Source organism: Onychomys torridus, chromosome 23, assembly GCF_903995425.1.
Source record: "Onychomys torridus chromosome 23, mOncTor1.1, whole genome shotgun sequence".
In the NCBI taxonomy this organism is placed as follows: Eukaryota; Metazoa; Chordata; class Mammalia; order Rodentia; family Cricetidae; genus Onychomys; species Onychomys torridus.
In genome coordinates, this window is record NC_050465.1 from 6,410,607 (window position 1) to 6,434,162 (window position 23,556).

The following is a 23,556-nucleotide window of genomic DNA, read 5'->3' on the forward strand; positions in this document are numbered from 1 at the left end:
TTTCCCAGACACCTCTGACTCAAGGCAAGAGAACGGTGTCTATTGTCCAGGCTGAATATCACTTATTAAGGTGAACTTGTTAAACAGCACCCCTTTCACTGTTCATCACTCACTACCAAATGCCACAGCTGGATTGTTCAAGACCTCCCTGCCAGTGTTTCGCTCCATAGCAACTGAGTTCCCACACATAGGTCACAGAATTAATAATATATAAACTGGATTCATGTGGGCCCTCAGGAGCTCAGGACAACCCAAAGCTTGCACAAGATTCTGAGCAAATAGCAAAGATGCCCTGGGAATACAATGGACCTGAGAGTAGCTACTATGTCCTGGCATCAGAGAAGGATGGGGCCCATAGGCAGCATGGAAACTCAAACCTATAAAGAAAGAGAAAGAGCAGAGCAAAGATCCTCTCCTGCACCATGGCCCACCAGCCCTGCACCACACACATCCTGCCTGCCCAGCATCATGGCTCACCAGCCCTACACCAGGGCCCACCAGCCCAGCACCATGATCCATGACTCAGCATAGTCAGACATGGCAGCTCTCAAGTTCCCAGAAGTCACACCCAGCTACGTGGAATCCTGACACCCTACATTCCAGAGAGTTGCAGAGCCAGCTGGAAAGCTCACCAGGTAAATCTGGCATGAAACTATGAACCATTCCTTCCCAAAAACAATCACTATGAGGGATAAATTCCAAATGAATCTCAAAGGATCCAGATATGACCTTCCTACAAAAAGGCTGTCACCCACTCACATGAATTAAGACTCCTTTTTAATCCCACTCACATGAATTAAGACTCCTTTTTAATTGTGTACCAAATTGTAGAGATGCATGAAAAATAGAACACACTTGAAAATCCTGCTGAGATGTTGAAGGCAAGGTTAGGCAGGCTCTGTGCTCACAAACAGCACAGGGCAGCATGCAGCGCTTCAAGAGGTCCTCGGCCCCGGTCCTAACCTTCCCAGAAGCCAGAGACAAATTCCAGAGCAGCCTGGGCCTTCTGAAGGAAGCCAGGGAAGCTCAGACAACAAGTGGGACTAGAGAAGGTCACAGTAGAAGGTCAGGGGAGAGTGGTGATGCTCTGAGAGAAGAACGGGAGGTCCAGGCAGAGCTGGAAGGGGCCGTGAACTTGGCTCTGGGAGAAGATACAATATTCTCTGACCTCAGCAAGACAGCCGAGGCCTGTGAGGAGCAGCAGTTGGGACCACTCGGGGAACAATATTCACTGGGACTTTGGGAGAACTGCTGGCTTGTAATGTCTATGTGTTATATCATAGCTGGGGGAGCTGTACCAGTCTGGCATTCTGAACTGTAGAGCCAAACTAAAGGCTTATCACTAAAGGGTATCACCTGAGATGATGTGGGAAGCACAGCCATGCCCAACTCCAGTGTCACCACTGAGGGAAACAGGTCACTGAGCTGCTAGGACAGTCCATGGTTTCAGTGCCTCAGCCCAGGAGACAGCCATTTCTTACACACACACACACACACACACACACACACACACACACACACACACGCACACACGCACACGCACACGCACACACACATGCACGAGGTACTCTCTATTGCGGAGCCAGGCCAGAAGCTGCCCCAAACAGACAGGGGACACCAGTGTCATGAACATGTCAGGGATCAAGAATAGACACAAAGCTCATGTGGTCTAGTGAAGAACTGTTCTAGAGTGGGGTATGGCAAGAAGTCAAGGATCAGGAGGGGATGTGCAGCTCAGATCACACTGTCCTCAGTCCCTAGCTAACACAAACCACCCCACAAATGTCATGGTTTCTTTGCTGTATGGGAACTTATGTCACTCTGCATCTGTTGGCTTAAAATGAACCCAGAAGCCATCACACAGTGTTTCATCAACTGTCACTATGGTCTTCCCTGACCAATTTCTGCAAAGGCTTCGTGGCTGTCCCTGATTGTTCCTGCCGGTCCTGGCATCTTGTCTACCCATCTATGACAGCCTGGACATCCTTCCGTGTTCATCTGCTTCTCTAAACTGCTGGACAGATCCCATTTTGGTGAGTAAAACCAGCCTTCTTCTACCACCCCAGTGAACCCCGCGGTCTTTCCCCCCAGTTGCTCAGACCACCCATGGACCTATCCAGTCTTGTTACTCCTTTGAGTATCCTAAGTCTTGAGTTTCCTGCTATGAAGGACCCTGACCCTACATTTCCTTCTTATCTGCCTCCCTTACCTCCTTTGGTATTTAATCAAAGTCATCTGAGTGAGGCCCACAGTGATCCCTTTAGAGATCTGATGACATCACAGCACATGACACCACCCCTTCCATTTTCACCACAGTTATCCATCACAATCCCCCCAGAAGCCTGTCACATGCATCTCAGGGGAGTGAATCCATGGTTCATGTGTTCGTTCCTTTATCCTCCACGTCCAGACTAGCACATAGGGTGGGCTCCATGCCTGCTGAATAGATTGTAGCATCTGCTGCTCATCTTCATTGAGAGCCAAACAACTATATGGCTTGGGAATTCCATGCAAACTTCAAAGTCAGAAGGTGCACTAGAGGTGATGCAAGTCTGGTATAGGTTCGCAGAAGAGGTCAGCTGCTGCTCAAGGGAGGTCACTTCCAGTACCAAAGGAGTGTTTTCTGGCAAAGGAATTCTCCTTCCAGCAACCTGCAGCTCTGAGCACCCCTGAGGATAGATAGAAAGTCTACAGTGGTAGTCAGGGTCCCCTTCCCACAAGAACATCAGGTCCTAAGTTCATAATAACAGGAGATGAGCAAGGAAAAAGAAGCCTACTATAGTTACTGTCCTCACACTTCCTATGTGCCAGCAGCACTTTACAGAGGTGTCTGTTTTCTATGGTCCCATGAGAACTGTATTTCTAGTGCCCACCTGGCAGTTAATGCTTCAGAAACATGTGGATGGATGGATGGATGGATGGATGGATGGATGGATGGATGGATGGATGGATAGATGGATGAATGGAATGGGTGATGTGCTGGCTAGCTTTAATTGTCAACTTGACATGATCTGGTATCATCTTGGAAGAGAGTCTCGATTGAAGGGTTATTTACATTGGGTTGGTATATGAGCATATTTGTAGAGGATTGTCTTAAGTTAATTGATATAGGAAAACACCCCATTGTGGATAGCACCGTTCCCTAGACCAGCAGTTCTCAAACTGTGGGTTGCAACCCTATTGGGGGATGCATAATGGTATCCTGAATATCAGATATTTACATTATGATCCATAACAGTAGAAAAATCACAATTATGAAGTAGCAATCAAATAATCTTATGGTTCAGTGTCACCACAACATGAGGAACTGTATTAAAGGGTCACAGCCTTAGGAAGGTTGGAGACAGAGGGTCCTGAAATATGCGAGAATGGAAGAATCAAGCTGAGCACAAAGAGTGAGTGAGTAAGCAGACATTCATACTTTTCTCTCTGCACATCTCAATTGCAGACGTGATATAGCTAGCTATTTGAAGTTCCTGCCTTGATGTCCCCACAATGATGGACTATAACCTGAAAATACAAGCAGAAATAAACCCTTCTCTCTCTAGGTTGCTTTTTGTCAGTGTATTTTATTACAGCATTAGAAACAATACTAGGACAGGTGCATAGATATGAATATCCACACAGCACACAGCAGGAGACAATTGAGTTCACAAATGGTATCATTTCCTTGTGAAGAGAGCTAAAAGCTTAAAATAACTGGTTGATAAAGACAGCATGTTTGTATGTTTGAAAATGGGAAAAAGGGAGTAAAAAGAACGTAATGATCTCAGAGGTTTGGAGGAGTGTTTTGCAAAATGGTGTGTTCTGCAAAGATAGGGCTATTGCATCCAGGAACTCTCTGTATCTATAGCAACCTGCACGAGATCTGAACTAGATTGCATTGGTGGGGGGTTCATGAGATCTCGCCCTTCACTAAAGGACCATGGGCAGTTAATGGTGCTGGAGGAGGAACATTCATGTTCATGCAAGTGACCAAAATTAAATTCAGTGAGTCACACATTTTAAAAAAAAGTGCATCAAAATGAAAGGTTTGTTGAAAAGAATAAAGATTTCAGTGAGAAAGGAGGAGGAGGTGAGAGATGGTAATAGAGGGTGAAAATGACAAAATTTGGTGTATATTAATATATATCAATGAGTAAAAACATAAATAAAAATGAAAATTAAAAGTTATCATATTTATATATACTATAAATAAATGCCTTGTGTATAAAGTATTTCATCTCAATGGATATAAATAAAGCTTATTTTTTTGATGACATGAGATAGATGCATCTCACATATACAGTACAAGAAGCAAGAGAAATCCAGGAATTAATATGGCTCTCAGGAAGCAAAATGGCCACCAGGAAACAATATGGCTCCCAGAAAGCATGATGGCCACCATGAAACAGTATGGCTCCCAGAAAGCAAGATGGCCACCAGAAATAGTATGGCTCCCAGAAAACAAGATGGGACAATGGAAGTCACTTACTTTTTGTGGGCTCACCTTTCTCTCAAGCACAGTGCTCCAGCCAAGAGGCAAGAGTGAGCTGCTTGTACACACAGAGGGTGTTATAAGCATCTGAGGGCAAACACTGAGTAGGACTTGAGACAGTTGTTGGGGAAGAGGAACTTCAGAGATGACAAAGCCTGCTACAGGGCAGCTAGGTAGAGTCAAACCATAGAGTGGGCAACGGTGCTCTTCTTCTCTCAAAAAGCCTTCAGCAAGATGATCATCTGTCACAAATGCATGACAGAGAGATTTAGAATAGTATGTGGGGCTGCCTTGGTGCACTGCCTTTCTTCAAAACCTTCAAGGAATAAGAAAGAGACTCTATGGTCAAGTAAACACATCTGAGAGAAACAGTGCCTTGGCCCTTCCTCTTTGTTCATGGCTGTCAATCTAGTTACGGGATAAAACTAGTTGGTTCACACCAATAACATGGATTTTTTTAAATAGGAGGAGAAGGCCATCTGCCTGGTAGGGACATGGCCTGAATCAATCCTTCAATAGCCAAACCTCTTCAAAGTGGAGAGTCTCACACACACACACACACACACACACACACACACACACACACACACACACACACACACACACTCGCTCCCGGGAGCAAGGAAGCCCAGGATGAGAATGGCTGGCCCACTCAGCTATCCACCTGAATCTCTATGAGCTGCTCTTCTAGCTGGAAAAGTAATGGCTGTGATTTTCTCAGCAACCTTAAGCATCCCAGGAACAGGTGCAGAAAAGCAGCACCCAGATGCACTGGACCAAATCCGAGTGATGGGGCAGGTGTAGACAGTGGGCAAGTGTAGACAGGAAGAGCAGAGAGGGCCTCTCTCCGCAGCAGGAGGAAATGACTCCTCCAGTAATAGACACCACTCAGCTTAATTGTAGCTTACCTGGAACAGACCCTTCAGGGATGTCAGAAATATAGAAATACCTTTGGTCCAACTACTGCCCTGTGCTCTGTAAACACAACATGTATCTACAGGTCATTTCCAGAATACTACACACAGGCCCCGTGGCCAGTGGGTATACAAGCAGAAACAACCAGTGGGCTCACTCTCCAGAACAGACAGACAGCCACCCTGAGAGTCAGTATAAGACATCCCTGTTCCTTAACACCACAGCTAGGCTGCAAAGTTCACAAGCTACAGTGGTTTTCAGAATTCCCTCATAGAATCAAATCTGTGATGCCCCCCCCCCCAGTGGGCATTGACTACCACCTTTTAATCCTGGTCTCACCTCCACCTCATTTCCCATTCCCCAGCTTCTCAGTGCCCCTCTTCACCTCTCTAAGAACTGACTCACATCTAACTCCTCAGGGCTGCATCTGGAGGAACCCACAAAAGAACACTGGATTATGATAACCCAATTTAGGTCCAGGTCTCATAAATCAAAAAAGAAGGTGCAGAGCTGAGCTCGTTGCTAGGATCCAAAGTTCTCTGCTACTGAAGGTCCTTTCAGGGCTGTGCCCGGGTGTCTGGAAGTCTCAGTTTTGCAGAGCCATCAGTCAGCAATACTCCAAATCAGAGCACTGAACTGAATCCACCATGGTCTCTGCTGGGACAGGAGAGGACCAGGAAAGAACGTCCTAGAGATTTCATGAGGACAAAGCAGGACTTCTGCAAAGAGATATATGTTTATATATGTTTCCCTCATCTTCTGTGGTGAAGGGAGGGGCATTCAGCTGATGCTTCCTCAAAGCCCAGGTCCCAAAATACCTTAAGAGGACACTTGAAGTTGTATGGGCAGGCATATGAGCCATTCCTTGCCCACTCTGAGTCATAGGAAGGACTCCACTCTCCACCGACCACATGGATGTTACGGTGACTGAGCAGAAAAAGGGGATGCCAGTTTCCATGGCAATGCCATGTGTGTTTTCTATAGATGGAGTGACCCTAGAAGGAGATGGACCTAGGCCAACTTTTTTATGCTCCACCAGAGGGCGTCTAGCCTGATAAAAGACCCTCTAGCATCAAGAGCCTGTGGGTGCTGGCATTGCCTGACACAGAGATGTGGGAGAGAAAAGGAAGTTTATCCCCTAAGCTCGGTGACCAACAGTCCTCCAGAGAACCAATATATGCTTCACATAGGGGAAACCTGCCACAGACGTGAGCCAAACAAAACCAATAGCAACTGGCGGGCACCAGCTCATACCTCCCATCTAGTCCTGGAAGCAGTCCACCAGGGCACTCTATGGGCCTGGAGAACAAAGAGGGGAGAATGGGGGGGGTCAGGTCATAGGTTTTCCACTCAAGTTTCACCCAGATCCAGGAGGTGAGCTTGTCCTGGGGACTAAAGCCTGTATAAGACTAAGACAGAAAGGCTTCATCTAGGATTTGAGATTCAAACTTCAAAATAAATAGGAGATTTCCATTTTAAGACTCAGTCATGATGGATTCAGTAACCAGTCACCACAAATGTACAGTGAGACAAATGAACTATGGTCTCGTCTGTGGAGCTGATATCTAGCAATGAGATGGATCAGGGGTGGGAGAAGACACTGATGATGCTAAAACTGTGCTATTAATGGAAAAAATGATTTCCTGACCCCCAAGTCACTCAGGATGTGGTTTTGTTGGAAAGCGGGGTTTCTGCAGAAGTCATTAGATGAGCTCAGGTCGGACCAGAGGATGGGGACTCCTAGTCCAATATGGCCGGTATTCTCATGAGAAGACAGCCATGTGAAGACATGAGAAGAAGCCCTGGTGATGAAGGAGACTGGTGGCAAGCATCTGCAAGCTGAGGCATGCCCAGGGCTGTAGCAACCTTGAGAGGTAGAAAGAGACAGGGAGGTCTCCCTTCTATTTTAGAGGCAGCTCAGTTCTGCTGATATCTTGGTTTAGACATTATCTTAGTTGGGGTTTCTGTTGCTGCAATGAAACACTATGACCGAGTAAACTTGAGGAGGAAAGAGTTTATTCAGCTTACACTTCACGTTGCTGTTCATCATGGAAGGAAGTCAGGACAGGAAGTCAAACAGGGCAGGAACCTGGAGGCAGGAACTGATGTAGAGTCCATGGAGAGGTGCTGCTTACTGGCTTACTCAGCCTGCTTTCCTATAGAACCCAGGATCACCAGCCCAAGGATGGTACAATACACAATGGGTTGAGCCCTCCCCCATCAATCACTAAGAAAGTGCTCTACAAGCTTGACTACAACCTGATCTTGTGGAGGCATTTTCTTAATTGAGGTGCCTCCTCTCTGATGACTTTAGTTCATGTTAAGTTGACCATCCAGCATAGACTTCCAGATGACCCGATTGTGAGGGCTCTTGAAATGTCTGCCAAGCCATTCCCCTGAAACCACACTGATGTTCATTTGTCATCAAGACTCAAGATATACATGAACTCAAGTCCTCAGCATCTTGGACCATGAAGCCCTTAGTTCTTCCCAGGACCATCATCAATTTCCAGTAATACTCTCCTTAAGTCAAGCCATCCTTCATGTCTACACAGTGACATCAGCACAGAGCTCAGTTCTTCTCTTGTTTCTAAAATATCTGCCCATTCTGAGACCTTACAAATCTCCTTTGAGAATCTTGTAGGTGTTTTGAGAAGAGTCCCTGAGGTTACTGTCTCCTCTAACTTTTCTGGCTCTGCGCACCCCTTTATCCCTCTCCTTTCCATCTTCCCTACAGATCTACCTCAATTTTGTCTTAACAGTTCTGCTCAGGCATAAGATCCTATCTATCCAAAAAGATAGTCTCTTCCCCAGTAGGAATTGTTGGTGTAACCTCTGAATGTGTATTTGCTTATAGTGTTGTTGTTGTTGTTGTTGATGGTGGTGGTAGGGGTGTGTGTGTGTGTGTGTGTGTGTGTGTGTGTGTGTGTGTGTGTATTCGAAGTACATGTACATGCAGAGTGGGGAGGGGGTGACTGCTTCATTTTATTTTATGGGTTTTTTGCCTATATGTGTGTCTATGCAGTATGTGTATGCCTGGTACCCTCAGAGGCCAGAAGAAGGCATTACAATCCACGACCCCCCACACACACACACACAAACAAGAGTTACAGGCGGTTGTTTGTGTCCATGTGCTCTCAACCACTGAGCCATCTCTTTAGCCCCAAGGGAGAGATTTCTGAAGAAAGGGGGAAAGATTGTTAAACAGGAAAAACAAAAACATCAACAACAAAGTATATTTTGTCTTAGAGATTCCAGAAAAAACAAGAATCAAAAGGAACCAACTCATCTCAGCCATTGTTAAGTAGGAAAAAAAAATTATGGTAGAGAGGTTAGAAGCTGAGGTTCTGGCATCAACCAAAAGTTAGAGGACAGCATGAGCATCAGTCCTCTCTTGAGTCTAAAAGAGTCCAGGGCAACCCAGCAAGAGTACAGGCCGAGTGGGGCTGGCATGCACCTTTAATCCCAGCACTCAGGAGGCAGAGGCAGGAAGATCTCTGCGAGTTTGAGGCCAGCCTGTTCTGCAGAATGAGTTCCAAGACAGTCAGGGCTACACAGAGAAACCTTGTCTCCAAATTTCACGCACACATACAAATCTCTGGTATGTCTTCCTGGCTGTAATAAACACTGTGCACCTGGATATTCCACAAAAGGGTACCCCAACTCCACTGGCCTCCTGTTTCCATAGGGTTTTCTGTCTCTGCCAGTAAAACCACAGGCTGGGCCTGAGCCAAGTCCTTGGCCTTGGGGGAAATCTTGACCATGAGCACCATAGAAACAAGAGAACCAAGACCACAAAACCCATGACACATTCAATATACTTTATTAAAAAGATTCTTTGTATAAATTTCCTAAAATTTTAAACATTAAATCCCACCTCCAAACTCCAAGACAACAACAATAAAAGAAACAACCCACATTAGAGGAATGCCGAAAATATTCTCTATTACAACTTTCTTTGAATTCTTTAATGGAGGCATTTGTCCCAGCAGTGCACACAGATGAAGGGGGGGTCTGATTTCTTCCAATTAGATCATTTTTCAGAGAATTTAGAAGAAGAAAATTATTTAAAGTCTAATCCAGGAACTCAGGGCCATGAAAACATTAGACTCCTGTTTCTCCATCTAAGCCATGCAGCTACAGGGGGATGAACCAAGCAGGAATGTACAGAGCAGCTGTGACGTTGAGGCCATGTTCCAGACATCGCATATGCCTGGAACAGGCTTAGAATGAAACTCCAGCGGGAATTTGAATTTAGAGGAATGTTCACATAAACACCAGCAGTGGCTAGCTATTACACAATGGTCCAAGTATACGGTAGAACTGCCTGGAGACAGAGAGCAGGGTCCACAGACACGTTTAGCACCATATTGACAGGTCACATGCAGAGGCTTTCCTCCCGAGGTTGAGTGTCAATCAAAGCATGAAAAGGCACCATGCTGGGGCATTTATCCAGAGCTTCTCTTTTTAAAAAAACGAGTTGGAAATGGCCGCCTCCTTCTTCTCCCAGAGGTACGTGTTGCCCGAAGGCCATGCTTAGGTTCTGGTCAGGCTGATAAATCTGGGTGTGGTAAGCATTGAGTATGGAGGGAGGGAGAGAAGACAGAGAGAAAAGATAAAGAGGAGAGGTCACTAGACATAAAAGACACTATTTACCACAGCACGACCCCACAGCCTCCAGTCTCTACCCCTTCCTCACTGGTTCCTGTGACCTTTGTGACTTCAGGTTTGGGCAGTCAGAAATCGGTCCCTGCCCTTACAGAGCCCCAGCCTAACCTCCACTTGGTACACTGGCTCTCTCCCCACCCTGACCCAGGCCCTGTACCATTACTTACTGAACTCCCCACTATGATGCAGAGACTAGATAGCCCCAGTGTCAATATTATTATTTATGGGAAGCAAAATTAGTTTAAAGTGAATACGTGAATGTTTATCATTAGTTTTGTTATTGATCATTGTTCTGTTCTAACAATCATGTACAGTGGACATTTCTAAAGAGACAAGGATGTGGTAATGCTTCTGATATACTTGTCTCTATGTTTCCTAACTGTCAAAGATACACTTATACTTTCAGGAAACAAATCAGTCATTCTGATAACAAATTTTGTGTGTGTGTGTGTGTGTGTGTGTGTGTGTGTGTGTGTGTGTGTGTAAAATTAAAAATTGTATCTCTTTTTAGTGTTTGACTGGAACATCTTATCTGAGGATACAATTTAACTTTATTCAGTTTTTCTAGAATCATTGTAATTCAAATATTTCCCAGTGGTGCGGTTATTAACCCGGATCTCTACTAAGAGAAAAATAAACTCAAGGAATGACCGCTTACCGGGACTGCACATCTTTTCACATTCTTCCTGTGACTTGAATCTGTTCTCATTGCCCCCACAACCTCCGTACCAGAATCTCTTGCATCCTCTCTCATTCAGGTCGTAGTACCATAGTAACTTAAACTGGTCACAAGTCCCACCGTCTTTGGTCAGCTTACAAATATCTGTAATATCAAGAAGAGAAAGGAGCATCAAGTCGGACTGTGCCAACAGCTCAGGCTCCGGAGCCCATATCGGAGCCTGTGGGCTGGTCTCAGTGCTACAGCAGAGAGGGGTTCATGACAGGAAGCTCTCAGCCTAGCCACGCCCGTTTCCTCACTGTTGTGCTGACTGACATAAGGATCCCTCTCAGGTTTACAAAGAATAAATAAAATCACACCAAGAATCTCAAATATGAGCCATCACTGAACAACAAAATAAAATGACTAACTCCTTCTCCCACCCCATTTCACTCTCCAAGCCATTTGCTTTCCAGTTCTTTCTATCTTTAGGGTCCAGAGAAGAAACTGAATTTTCAGACCACAGGTTTTTCTACTCGTTGGTAAAATGCCATTAAATTCTGTTACAATGTACTTCAAAAGTAAGGCTGTACATTTCACAAAGAAAGTAAATTGAAATTTTTGGTAGAATGTAAGTGGGTGTATTTTTTTAATTTTTATTTTATTATTTGTGTGTGTGTGTGGGGTGTGTGTGTGTGTGTGTGTGTGTGTGTGTGTGTGTGGGTGTGTGTGTGTGTGTGCCTGCGCACGCTACATCAGATCCCCTGGAACTGGGGTCATAGGCTGACATGGATGTTGGGAACTGAATTCTAGACTTCTGCAAGAGCAGCAACCACTTCAAACCACTGCACTGGACCTCCTCTCCGGGCCCTCAATAGACATTCTTTAAAATAGGTGGGTATGTGTATATATATACACACACACATGGGTAGTCAAGTGTCTTCCCAGTCCCTGACACAAAACTAACTCAGAAATGAAACTCCTCACCACAGCAGAAATACTCCAAGGCAAGACTGTGTGGGAACAGGATTTTTTTTTTCTCTAGTTAAGGAATTTCATGTTTTGCAGCCCAGCTGCAAAGGAAGGCCAGGTCCCCTAGATGCCTACGGACGTAAGTTTACAGTTCAAGAATAGTGAGGCCTCTGTTTACAGAATTTTCTGGCAAACTCTGGAGTTTGTTGGGAATGATGTGTGTGTGTGTGTTCAAATTGCTTTAATCTAAAAGTCTGGAAGGCTAAGCCTTCTTTCAACAAAAGCCCTGGAGCAGATAATGTGCATATTTGTGCAAGCCACTACCAGCCTGACACACAGCTCTCCCCACAAAGTGCCACCACCATTTAACACTGTGCAAACCAGAATGTGATTGCTCTGGTTAGGGCTTCCTTGAGCAAAAGCAAGAAATCTTAGTCAGGAGTATTCCAAATACAACTGGAAATGTGTTCCTTGGCAGTTCCATGGTTTTAAGAACACGAATTTGATCACCTTGGGTACCAGCAGTGTCGATGTGTTGATATAAGATTCTGCCAAATCTACAAGGCAGGCATAGGTTTCTGAAGTCAGAACCCCCTGTCTACAATCGGGGCTTAATGGTTTTCACTTTGGTTTTCAGGATGATTGTGACTAAGTTTTGGGTCCTTCCTTTCACTGTTTGTAAGTCAAACACTGCAAGCAAGTAAGCCACCATCTCACAGGAGATCAACAGCCTTGAGCACAGCCAAGGAAAGCAAGCATTTGTACCATTTGTTTCAACTTGCAAGGTTTAGCCCTTTAAATGGTTATTGACATAAATTTCCCCCATTGCATCATCTTGTGCCAATCAGTAGTAGATAGAAGATAGATGGATGGATGGATAGATAGATAGGTAGATAGATAGATAGATAGATAGATAGATAGATAGATAGATAGATAGACAGATAGACAGATGGATAAATAGATGGTTGAGGATATAGACAGGTAGATAGATAGATAGATAGATAGATAGATAGATAGATAGATAGATAGATAGATAGACAGATAGATAGACAGATAGACGGATGGATAAATAGATGGTTGAGGATATAGATAGATAGATAAATAGATATAATAAATCCATAGTGGCATGTGGCTAACCAAATGATGTATTGCCATATTAAATTTCCTTTCTAGCCTACCAACACAAAACACTACCAAAAAACAAAACACAGCATGTACCAACTGTAAGTCATATTTTGGTGTCAGAAGTGATACTATGTGAAAAAAAAAATGTGTATCTTAGAATCAATGCAACAATAAAATTTTGGCGAGCATGGGACAACCATTCATTTGTGTAATGGACCCAGTCATAGCTCCTCTGGTCATTTCAGGATAAGCGACAATGGATACCAAACGTACAATGAGTTCTGTTGGCTAACTTTGCCATTGGCACTTCTCTCCCACAAACACGGTCAAACTGTTGATTTTTAGTTCATTGGGTAGCAGTGAAAAGGAACCAATGCTCTTAGTTAGACTTGCTTTGTTTAGAAACTTCCACTTTAACTGGAAGATGCATAGGAAGTATTCACCTGAAGGCTTTGCCAGGCAAAAAGGAGAGGAGAAAAAAAAATAGACACTTACAAAGTTCTAAAACCAAAATTCATGGCCAGGGCAAGGCCCTTGCAGTAATCAGCCTGTGGCTGTCAGCAACTGTGCACTCAACCTCTCCATGCTTTCCCAAGTGAGCTAAAAACTGAAGGATTTGTTCAATGGTTGCTAAGTGCCCTTAACAGCCCCTGCCATACTACTTTAAAGTGGCTGCACTGGGATATTTCAGAGCTGAAGAAACCAAAAGGTGGAGTGGGGGATTAAAGGGAGGGTTGTTTTGCTTGGTTTTAAAACAATTACAAACTTTAAGTATTTCAAATGTGATATTTCAAAGTCTAGAATCTTGAAAAGCCAAGTAATGGATGGCACCGTGGGTCTATCAGCAGAATCAGCCTTCCTCCTCAGGCAAGGTCTTACAGAGGCATAGTCCTCTACCAAAGGGACAGGCTTTAGATGGAGGGCATGGAGCCAGACTCCCCTCCCCTTGTGAGGCTATGTCAAGCAGACATGGATGCTCACCTCCACCCTCAGGCTAGGTGCTTCATACCCACCAGCATGATGGAGACAGAGTTTAGATTCACCTGCAACAAATGCTCTGTAGCCTTGACAGGGACGTGGGCTCCATTAAAAAACAAAGCCAACATCGCTTCTTTATCACATAGTGGTCCACATCTGAGTGGAAAATGCTTCCCTAAATTTGAATGCAGCAAGTCTACTCTGAAACACAGAACAGCCTGACCCAGATTCGTGTTTAAGGATTATCTTGTTTACACTAACTAAACACTGTTTATCCAGTTTCATCCTTCTGAGATACACATAAAGGAAACAAAACCATCCCTGAATCTTGCTATCTAGGAGTTCCTCCAAGCCATCTTCTCCCAATGAAACAAGAATTTGCTAGAAATTTTTTCTCTTTTCCACACCCAAAGAGGCAAAAGCTAATAAGAGGGAGTTGAATAAAACAGTTTCCTGCACCTTGGAAGTGCATTGTGGGTAATACAGTTTCCTGTGCACTTGAAGTGCATTCTGGGTCTTCTTCGGCAGATCTTTTTCCCCCCTAAACTTTATTTCTTATTAGTGTGTGTGTGTGTGCGCGTGTGTGTGTGTGTGTGTGTGTGTGTGTGTGTGTGTGTGCATGATAGGAGAGAGGGGTGTGTCATGGCAGGAGGATGGGAGTCAAAGGAAAATGTGGAGTAGATTCTCTCCTTCCACATTTATATGGGTTCTAGGGGGTCAAAGGTCGTGTCAGGGCTTACACTGCAAGAGGTGTACTCACTGAGCCATCTCAATGGCCCTGTGACCAGTATCTTGAAGGAAAATCTGGGAAACCCCAGCCACAGAAATGTGGCTTCTTTATGAGGTCAGTCCTCTTGTTGGGACCCCCTTACCAGGGCAGCTGAAGAATATACCGGAATAGACTCTGAGCCAGGCCATAGACAATAGTCTGTCTGCAGTCTTTGGTGTGGGCAGCAGAAACTGCTGACCAGCAGTGTCAAGGGTATGGAAACTCACGTTCATTCTCTCCTCCTCCTCCTCCTCCTCCTCCTCCTCCTCCTCCTCCTCCCCCTCCCCCAACCAACTTTCACTGCACCAACCTACTTCAGTTCTCCAGTTTGAGTTGACGACATCATAGCATGAAACTTCTTCAAGGCTTTTTATACAATCTCTCAGCAGTTTAATTGGCACAACCTGTATGGATTCCTGCCTCGTTTCCACAAATTTCTATTGAGAAAATTCCCTAGTTTTCAGCCACTCTTTTCCCTGGAAAGGCTAGAGGCATTGAACACCATACCATGGTTTGCATATTAAAAGATTGTGGTGCTCTTCAGTCTAGCACAAAGGCAGCTACAAATTCTTCTTATGGACAATGATTCCTGGGGGCGGGGGGGGGGGGGGGGGGGGCGCGGAGCGCATGGTGAGAGACACTCTGTTCCTCCTGACTGGCTAGAAAGTATCACACCTTCTCCAGGCTAAGCAGAAGCTTGCACTTGAAGGACTTTGAAACAGCACCAGACCTAAATCCTCTCGGGATTTTGAGTTCTGTTAGCACTGGCGTCTTCGGCTGGCCCATCTGAAGTCAAATGTGCTGACTGCTGCAGCAGTCGCTTCCTCAAAGCTCATGAGCCAAGCCTCCCTTCTGCTAAACGGGGTGGGGGCTGGAATGAGAACAGCTCCCACTGGCTGATGTGTTCGAACATGTGGTTCCTGTGCTGGCTAGATTAATGACGATTTGACACAGGTGGAAGCCGCCTGAGAGGAGGGAACCCCAATTAAGAAAATGTCTCCATACGAGCAGGTTGTGGGCAAACCTGTAGGACATTTTCTTAGTGATTGATGGGGTGTGGTGGGTGGTGTCGTCCCTGGGCTGGTGGTCCTGGGTTCCATAAGAAAGCAGGCTGAGCAAGCCATAGAAGCAAGCCAGTAAGCAGCTCCCCTCCATGGCCTCTGCATCCATTCCTGCCTCTAGGTTCTTGTCCTGTTTCAATTCCTGTCCTGACTTCCTTTGATGATGAACAGTATCTGGAAGTGTAAAACAAATAAACCCTCTCCTCCCTGAGCTGCTTTTTGGTCATGGTGTTTCATCACAGCAACAGTAATCCTACCTAAGACAGTCCCCAGTTGGTAGAACTGTTTGAGAAAGATTAGGAGGTGTGGTCTTGTTGGAGGAGGTGTGGCACAGCCAGGCTTTGAGGCTTTAAAAGCCTCCCAGCATCCCCAGTGAGTTCTCAGCCTCCTGCCTGTGGATGAAGAGATGGGCTCTTCGCTACTCCATCTGCCTGCAGCCTTCTACCTCGGCCCCCCATCATGAATAGACCCTTAACCCTCTGTAACTATAAGCCCCAGATACATTCTTTCTTCCATAAGTTGCCTTGGTCATGGCGTCTTATCGCAATGACAGAAAAGCAATACAGGGGTTACAGGTTCTCAGACTCATATTCCAAGGACATAAGTCATGCCTGTCACATACCTGTTGCTAACATACACACTCTTGTGCTCAGGTACCCAAGAGACCAAGTATAGAAGACCAAGCCAAAATGTGGTGTTTTGGGAACTGGGAGCACGTCTGAATCCTCGTGTTCTGTGGGGTCTAATCCGATTGTCTTGTGTTTCCTAAGCAGTTTCTTACAGATAATGCAATGCGTCAATGAAACCCTATTCTTTGCAGCACCACAGACCACAAGTCAGCCCTCGTCTCAACACCAGACAGAGAGGAAGTGACTAATGGACATGCGTGCTGCCCACAGGCTCAGAAGCAACTCCACCCAGCTTCCTCTAGCAGTGTGGGAACAAACCTAGCGTCTCTGCATCTGAAACGGACAATATGCAGAATGAGCTGAAACTCAGCAGCTGAGAGCCCTTTTGGAATTTACCCCGTGGATGTTGAGTGAATCAGTCTCAGGCAGGTGATCTCAATTTCAAAGGATTTGCAATTCCTGAGAGAATGTTTTCTGAGATCCATAAGTGGGCCTCCTATTGCCATGACTCACCTGTTTTAGTAAGAAACAATGGTTCTGTGTTCACCATTAGATTGATGGTTGAACTTGATGCTGGTCGTGCTGGCTGAAGAGGTGGAGCCTGAGTTTTCTCTATAAGAAAAAAAAAAAAAAATGCAAGCAACTAGTAGTTGTTGGGAGACAAAAAGGACTGGTGAATGATAAGCCACAGATACACACTTCCCTTCCTGGGTTAATCTCTTAGGTGGTGGGGTGCTTTTGAAACACTGGAGAAGTCTGTGCTCACTACAGATGCTGCAATATACATGTGTAATGCACCTGTTGGCAAGCAGGGAAGAGGGAGCCCCTGACCCACAAGAATGGTGCCCTGGAGTTGGGTGGGTCTTTGGACTCCCAAACCTGAGGCTACTGGTGGGAATGCCTTCCTTAAGAATGACTCCACCCTCTGAGCCATGCCGGGAAGCAAGGATGAGGGCATACTGCACAGGGAACTCCATCTTCCGTGCTGTTGCTGTGTTTTAGATTTGCAGGGTACAACCTACGTACCCAGGATGGAGAGCTTTTACTTTTTAATTGGGCCAGTGCTCAGAATAGATTCGGTACACCATTGTTTTACATGCTGTTTGGTATGCTATGTAGAAATCAAGAACCAAGCGCTCTCAAATCAGCCACACACTTACTTGTATTGAAACTTCCTTGGTAGACGCCTCTGACCTGGGACTGCAGGTAGCAGACCACAACCACGTGGTACATCTGTCCAGGCAGCAGGCCACCGATGACACGGTCAGTGGCAGTGAGGTTTTGTCTTAGAACCAACGACTGGTCATGGGCTGAGGTTACAGCGAGGTCATAAAAATAGGAACCAGAGGGCTCAGGCCGCTCCCAGTGGAGTCTGGCACTGTTCTCCGTGACTTCAGAGACCTGGACTTCTCGGGACACTTTCGCTGGAAGACCAGAGCAGAGTTAAAAAGTAAAACTCCTCATGACTGGGGCACACACACACACACACACACACACACACACACACGGGAGCTTCAGAAGAGGTCTGGAAGTTGTCACTAGACAGCTGTCCCAAAGCTTGCCAAGAAAGGGAACTAATGTCCCGTTCATCAGTCATTTCCTCCATCAGCCTACATGGCATGTATCCGCACAGTAACAGAGCCCTCCCTCATTCATCAACAAGGTGCATAAATAACTACTTTCATCTTCCTGTCAAAAATCACTTAAGATGATACTTTGAAATGTAAGTTCCAGCATGCTAGCAGGAAGTTGGGTGTGCAGTACAAAACCAACCCTTGGATTTCAGACATGGAAAGTCATAACATTTTAGGCTATGACAAGAACTGGTTGTCAAGATGTCTCTGCTCTCCCTCTGCTCTTAAAATGAAGACAGTTTCTACTTTTTCGAGAGCATGTATGTCCTAGACTTGTCTTCTTTTATAGCGTATGACATTCTGTAGAATCTTCCTACAACCACTTTGAAAGACAGGTAACAATAATACTCCCTGGGTCTCATAACTCACCCATCCCTCACTAACGATATCGGGAATGTGCTTTTCTTGGGTCAGAACAAGCACGCTGGTCAGCCTCTGAGGAACAACTGAGTGTCTGAGGTGTAATTTCTCACTTGACTGAACTAACCCCCAAACCTGCCACAGAAGTCAGTGTGGGACCCCCTTCTGTGGCCACATCCTTTGGGAAGGAACGAAGCGGCTATATCAGCTCCAGCTTAGATTGTTCCAAGTCACATTATAAGGGGAGCAAGTTTGGTTCCAGAAAGAAAAAGAGAAAGAAAGAAGGGAAGGGGGAGGGGGAGGGAGAGAGAGAAAGAGAGAAGAAGAGAGAGAGAAGGAAGGGAGAGAGAGAAGGAAGGAGGGAGGGAGGGAAGGAAGGAAGGAAGGAAGGAAGGAAGGAAGGAAGGAAGGAAGGAAGGAAGGAAAGATGGCCACCTTGCTGCCCAACAGAGTGACAGCAGCAGGCTTTTCCTTCTCTCCCACTCCAAGTCAGGAGAGTCCGACTCATGGCCCACATCCCACATGCGACCAAGGATAGCTATGGATGTGGCCCAACACAAAAATCATAAACTTACTTAAAACATTACAAAACGTTTCTTGTGTAACTCAATTACATAGTTCTCAAGCTTGAACTTTGTAGATGACAGCATTTCACGGCAATGTCAAAGAGTTGGATGGATTCCTGGCCAATTACCAATGGGTGGTGAGGCCATGGGACCCAGAGAAGAATCTACTACTGCTATGTCCCTAAGCCAGTGTGATTCCTAGCTGCATTCTAAATACTCATCTTTATACCCACAGATAAGCATAGCTTTTGAAGGTCATCAAAGATGCTTCTTTTTGCAACAGAGATTGTAAGAGGAAAATCTGCTTTATGATACAGAGAAAATCTGCAAAAGGGGTATATGGCCAACCCTATGCAATGGCTAGCATCTTCCAAAGTCTATCATCTAGCTACGCCAACCTCAGATCAGCAGTCTACTCCGTAAACAGGCTTCCAGGGCCACGTCATTGGAGGGGTAAATTCATGCACAAAAGATGGTTCTCTGAGCAGGTTTTCTTACCCATGGGCTTAGTAGTGGCTGGCTTAGTGGCAGCTGCTTTGGTCTGTGGCCTGGGGGTCTCTGGCTTCATAGCACCTATCCTTGAACCAGCAGCAAGGGGTCTCGCTGCCGCAGGCTTCACTGCTGCTGACTTTGCCGCTACGGCTGGTCTGACTGTGGCTGTGTTCGGGGCCACGGGTTTGGCTGCCGCGTGCTTGTTGGCAGAGACTGGCTTCACAGCGGCTGGTTTAGCAAGGCCTGGCTGCGCTGGGGCTGGCTGCACTGGGGCTGGCTGCGCTGGGGCTGGCTGAGTATGCATTAGTTGAGCAGGGGCTGGCTTAGCAGGAGCTACTGGTTTAGCAGGGGGTGCCTTAGCAGAGTCTGCTTGCTGAGGAGGGGTTAGCTTAGCAGGGGCTGCTGGCTGAGGAGGGGGTGGTTTAGCAGGGGCTGCTGGCTGAGGAGGGGGTGGTTTAGCAGGGGCTGCTGGTTTAGCAGGGGCTGTCTTAGCAGGGGCTGCTGGTTTAGCAGGGGCTGATTTAACAGGGACTAGCTGAGCAGGGGCTGGCCTAGCTGGGGCTGGTTTAGCAGGTGGCAGATTTACAATTGCTGTTGGTTTGGTTGTTGTTGCTGGCTTCATTGTGGTCACGACTCTGGGCGTATGACTTGAATTAACACTATGTGGAGTGTTTCTGTTAAAAACAAATCAAGCATTACCTGTACCCATACTTCCGCATGTTATATGAAACAGAGAATCATAACCCTACAATCTACAGGAAATGTGTGGTTTTAGCAACATGCAGGTTTCTGTAGATCTTATATAATATTGCATATACTACATTTCTTACTTTTAGAATCTACCACTAAGAAAATGTTGAACAGCAGTTAAAATGGAATCATTCAAAATGATTACATATTATAAATAAATCTGATATTGAAAATCAATTGATAAGAAAAGGTGAAAAATAAAAGGGAAGAGAAGAAATGTTGAACAATGTTCTAATTTAATTTAACAATTAATTGAGTCATGTATGTCAAAATCAGTACTATTCAATGGCACTATAAAGTGTCTACTCATTAGGTGAGGTAGCTCACACTTGTAATCCTAGAACACCAGAAAGATGAGACAGGAGGATTGCTGTGAGTTTGAGGTCAGCCTGGACTACAAATGCCCAGGCCATTACAGCCTACACAGGATGGCCATGTCTTAAAAAGTCAAAAAGAAAGGAAGAGGGGAAGTGGGGGGGCGGGGGGAGAAGAGGGGAAGAACTGTGTGATGCGATGTAGCAGATCCTCAACTCAGTTCACACTCACCACACTTAAATCTAGGCTAGCCCTTGGGCATATTTTGACCCATAAGATATGGTTTAAAGTAACCGTGTGCTAGGACTAGCTTCCATCTCAAGAGACCTTATACTTAATCCTTTTTCTCATGAAAACCCTCGTGGTCAGTGTGTGAACAAGCCCAGACTAGGCCACTGGAAGAAGAGAGGTCATGAAGAGCAGAGATGAGCCTTCCCATCTAAGTACAGGCTAGACCAGCCTGTCCATAGCTGAGAAACATGTGATCATCAACATGAAGGAAGCCAGTAGAAAAAGAAAGAAAGAAAAACCACCCAGTTGAATCCAATGAGAAATTTCTAACCCACAGGATGGCAAATTATTTTTGTTTTAAATCTCTAAGTCCTGGATACTTTGTTATGCAGCAGAAGCTAATCAATACAAAAGAATGCTTAAGAACTTACATTACTTAAAATCATATTTTCTGTATTTCAGTGTCTCCATCCACAAAGCTTTGGATTGGTTGGAGAACCTCTACAGCTACTCTCTCACTATATTTGGTACAACAATTATAATTACTTACACATGTTTGTGACCAAATTTCACACCATTCTTCACTGGTTGGTCCCCTTGGAACCAATCACATTGTTTCCTGATATCTGGAGGCAGGTAAAATGCATTTTCACCTAGAGGAGGAAAAAAAAACCAAATTCATGTGAATCATAGAAATTAAAATTAGTGTGTCAATGAGTTGGTTACACAAATACTTGATTCAGTTAACGATAGTATGTCTTCAGTGTGAGAAAGTGGACCAGAACAGAATGTAACTTTAAGTAGAAAGTATAACAGGTTCCAGACATGAACATCAAATGACGAGGCAGTTCTGCTAGTGTCCTGTGGACGCTTTGTTGGGTACACTCGTATTTACCCCTGGGTAGAGCTGAGGCTTGTCTTTGCTTCACCCTTTCCCCATGAATGTTCTGTGGCATAGGCCTTCAGAACATGAGTAGGATGTTGTTCCTGGACCTCGACTTTCTCCTCAATGATGAATATTCAGCATGGACATGTTTTCCTATATTTCACAGACCACCCTCATTTGTTTGATATGTGGCCTGTGCTGGTTCCACTGTGAACCATGCCAGGCCCTGGCAAATACAACAAACTGGTTGTCCCTATGGAGGATGCAGTCTCCAGAGATCACAGGACTAGAAACAAATGACCCAGTGTCCAAAAGTGGGAACTATTGGAAATTAGTTTTGAAGATAAATGCATAGCAGCCACTGAGATAACGAAGGAGGGAAGGAGAGGGAGGGTATGTCCCACCCAGAAGCTAGCATGGGTTGGGCAGCAAATCCCAAACCAATGCAACCCCTTCTAGAAGCTTCCCTCAATCCTCCTAACAGGGTAGACTTCCTTATGGCACACTAGCATGCTATGTCATGTGTAGTCAATGTGTATTTAGTCCATTTGCAACCCTAATTGTGAACTTTTTGGAACACCATCAATGCCTCATGGATAGAAAGTACCAGTCAAATGGGCAGGATAAGTGAGCAAAGGAGACAAAGGGTGGTGCCTATGTGTGCCTCCTAACTCAAGGCACAGGGTAGTCACACACACACACACACACACACACACACAGAGAGAGAGAGAGAGAGAGAGAGAGAGAGAGAGAGAGAGAGAGAGAGAGAGAGGGTTGAATGAATATATATATATATATATATATATTTATATTATATTAATATATATTTGTTGAATGAATGGACAAGGTCACATCAGCACATAGATGTGTATATTTTTGTGTTCTATGACTCTTCCAGCCTTGTGACCAGAGCATGGGCCAGGACATACTATGTGTAGCATACTTACTGCTGACAAAGGATGGGAGCAGCCTCCCAAAGCGCATCAGAGGCTCCTCATTGAGCTCAGTTGATTTGTCCACAAGTTTGAAGAAGACATCATTGGGCTCACTAGCAAAGCTGTACACCTCCTTGACGTTTACCTTCCTGCCAATGCCCAGAACCACGAAGAAGTAACCCTTGCACTTAGCCTGCAGGATGGCTCTCTGGGCCTCCTCCAGCTGCTGCCTCTGCATGTCACCAGTCAGCATCAGCACCACAATTTTGAGGTCCCGTGGGTTTGGTGCACTTTCAAAGACATTCTCTATGGTGTACTCAATGGCATTGCCCAGGGCCATGGTTCCCTGCAGCTGGGTCATCCTCCTGCTAAGGAAGTCCAGCAGCTTTTCCTTGGCACCATAGTCTGTCAGTGAGAATTCCACCTTCACGGGGGGCACACTGGCATTGTCCACAGACTCATAGGTTGCCTGCTGCACAACAGCCACTCTGGCAAAGTGCTGGGAGGCTTTGGGGTCTGGACTCAGGTCCAGCTGCCTGACCACATAGCCTATGTACTTCTTCATCTCATTGAACTGGAACAGAGTGGTAGCCTCTGAGCTATCCAAGATGAAAGCCAGGTCTATGTCGACATCGCTGCCTGCGGCCCTCCGGTCCCTGAAGGAAGGCCTCCAGCTGCCAAATCCACAGGATGGGTCAATATTGCAAATGTCTAGAAAAATAAACATGGTGGCCTATTATCTTATGGTCCCCGCAGCATCCCCACCTTCCGGGAGTCAGGTGACTACTATCGTCACGTGAGATAGAAACTTTGCTACAAAGGATGGTGCACATCTATAATCCTGGCACTTGGGAGGAGAATCACCAGGTTGGGGCAGCCTTGGCTACATACTAAGACTGCCTCACTGCCCTAATTGTGGCCAGATCTCAGCTTCTGTCCCTCATTTCACTAGATAAAACTTGTCAGTGACCTAAAGTCTTTGTAGTGCTCCATGCGACTGAAATACTCCTGTCACTTGCTATTCCTTAAAGAAATATCTTCTAAAAATACTTTTGAGCCAAACATGTAGGCTCTAGATTCCAAGATGAGAACCTCCTTGTGTGGCCTTTACATTAGTAAATACAATGAGCCTTGA

General features: G+C 45.4%; 1 protein-coding gene across 1 annotated transcript in view; it reads right to left on the reverse strand.

Annotated features, from left to right (window-relative positions):
• Window positions 1-9,254: 9,254 nt before the first annotated feature.
• The window catches only part of Col6a3 (collagen type VI alpha 3 chain), a 78,638-nt gene continuing 64,336 nt past the window's right edge, over window positions 9,255-23,556 (reverse strand). Inside the window, exons 36-42 of the mRNA XM_036173825.1 lie at window positions 22,434-23,132; window positions 21,151-21,253; window positions 19,311-19,978; window positions 17,413-17,676; window positions 16,766-16,864; window positions 10,719-10,883; window positions 9,255-9,953 (exon numbers count right to left, since the gene is read on the reverse strand). Of these exons, the coding sequence (XP_036029718.1) occupies window positions 9,940-9,953; window positions 10,719-10,883; window positions 16,766-16,864; window positions 17,413-17,676; window positions 19,311-19,978; window positions 21,151-21,253; window positions 22,434-23,132 (2,012 nt within the window). The 3' untranslated portion in view covers window positions 9,255-9,939. The remainder of the gene's footprint in view (window positions 9,954-10,718; window positions 10,884-16,765; window positions 16,865-17,412; window positions 17,677-19,310; window positions 19,979-21,150; window positions 21,254-22,433; window positions 23,133-23,556) is intronic.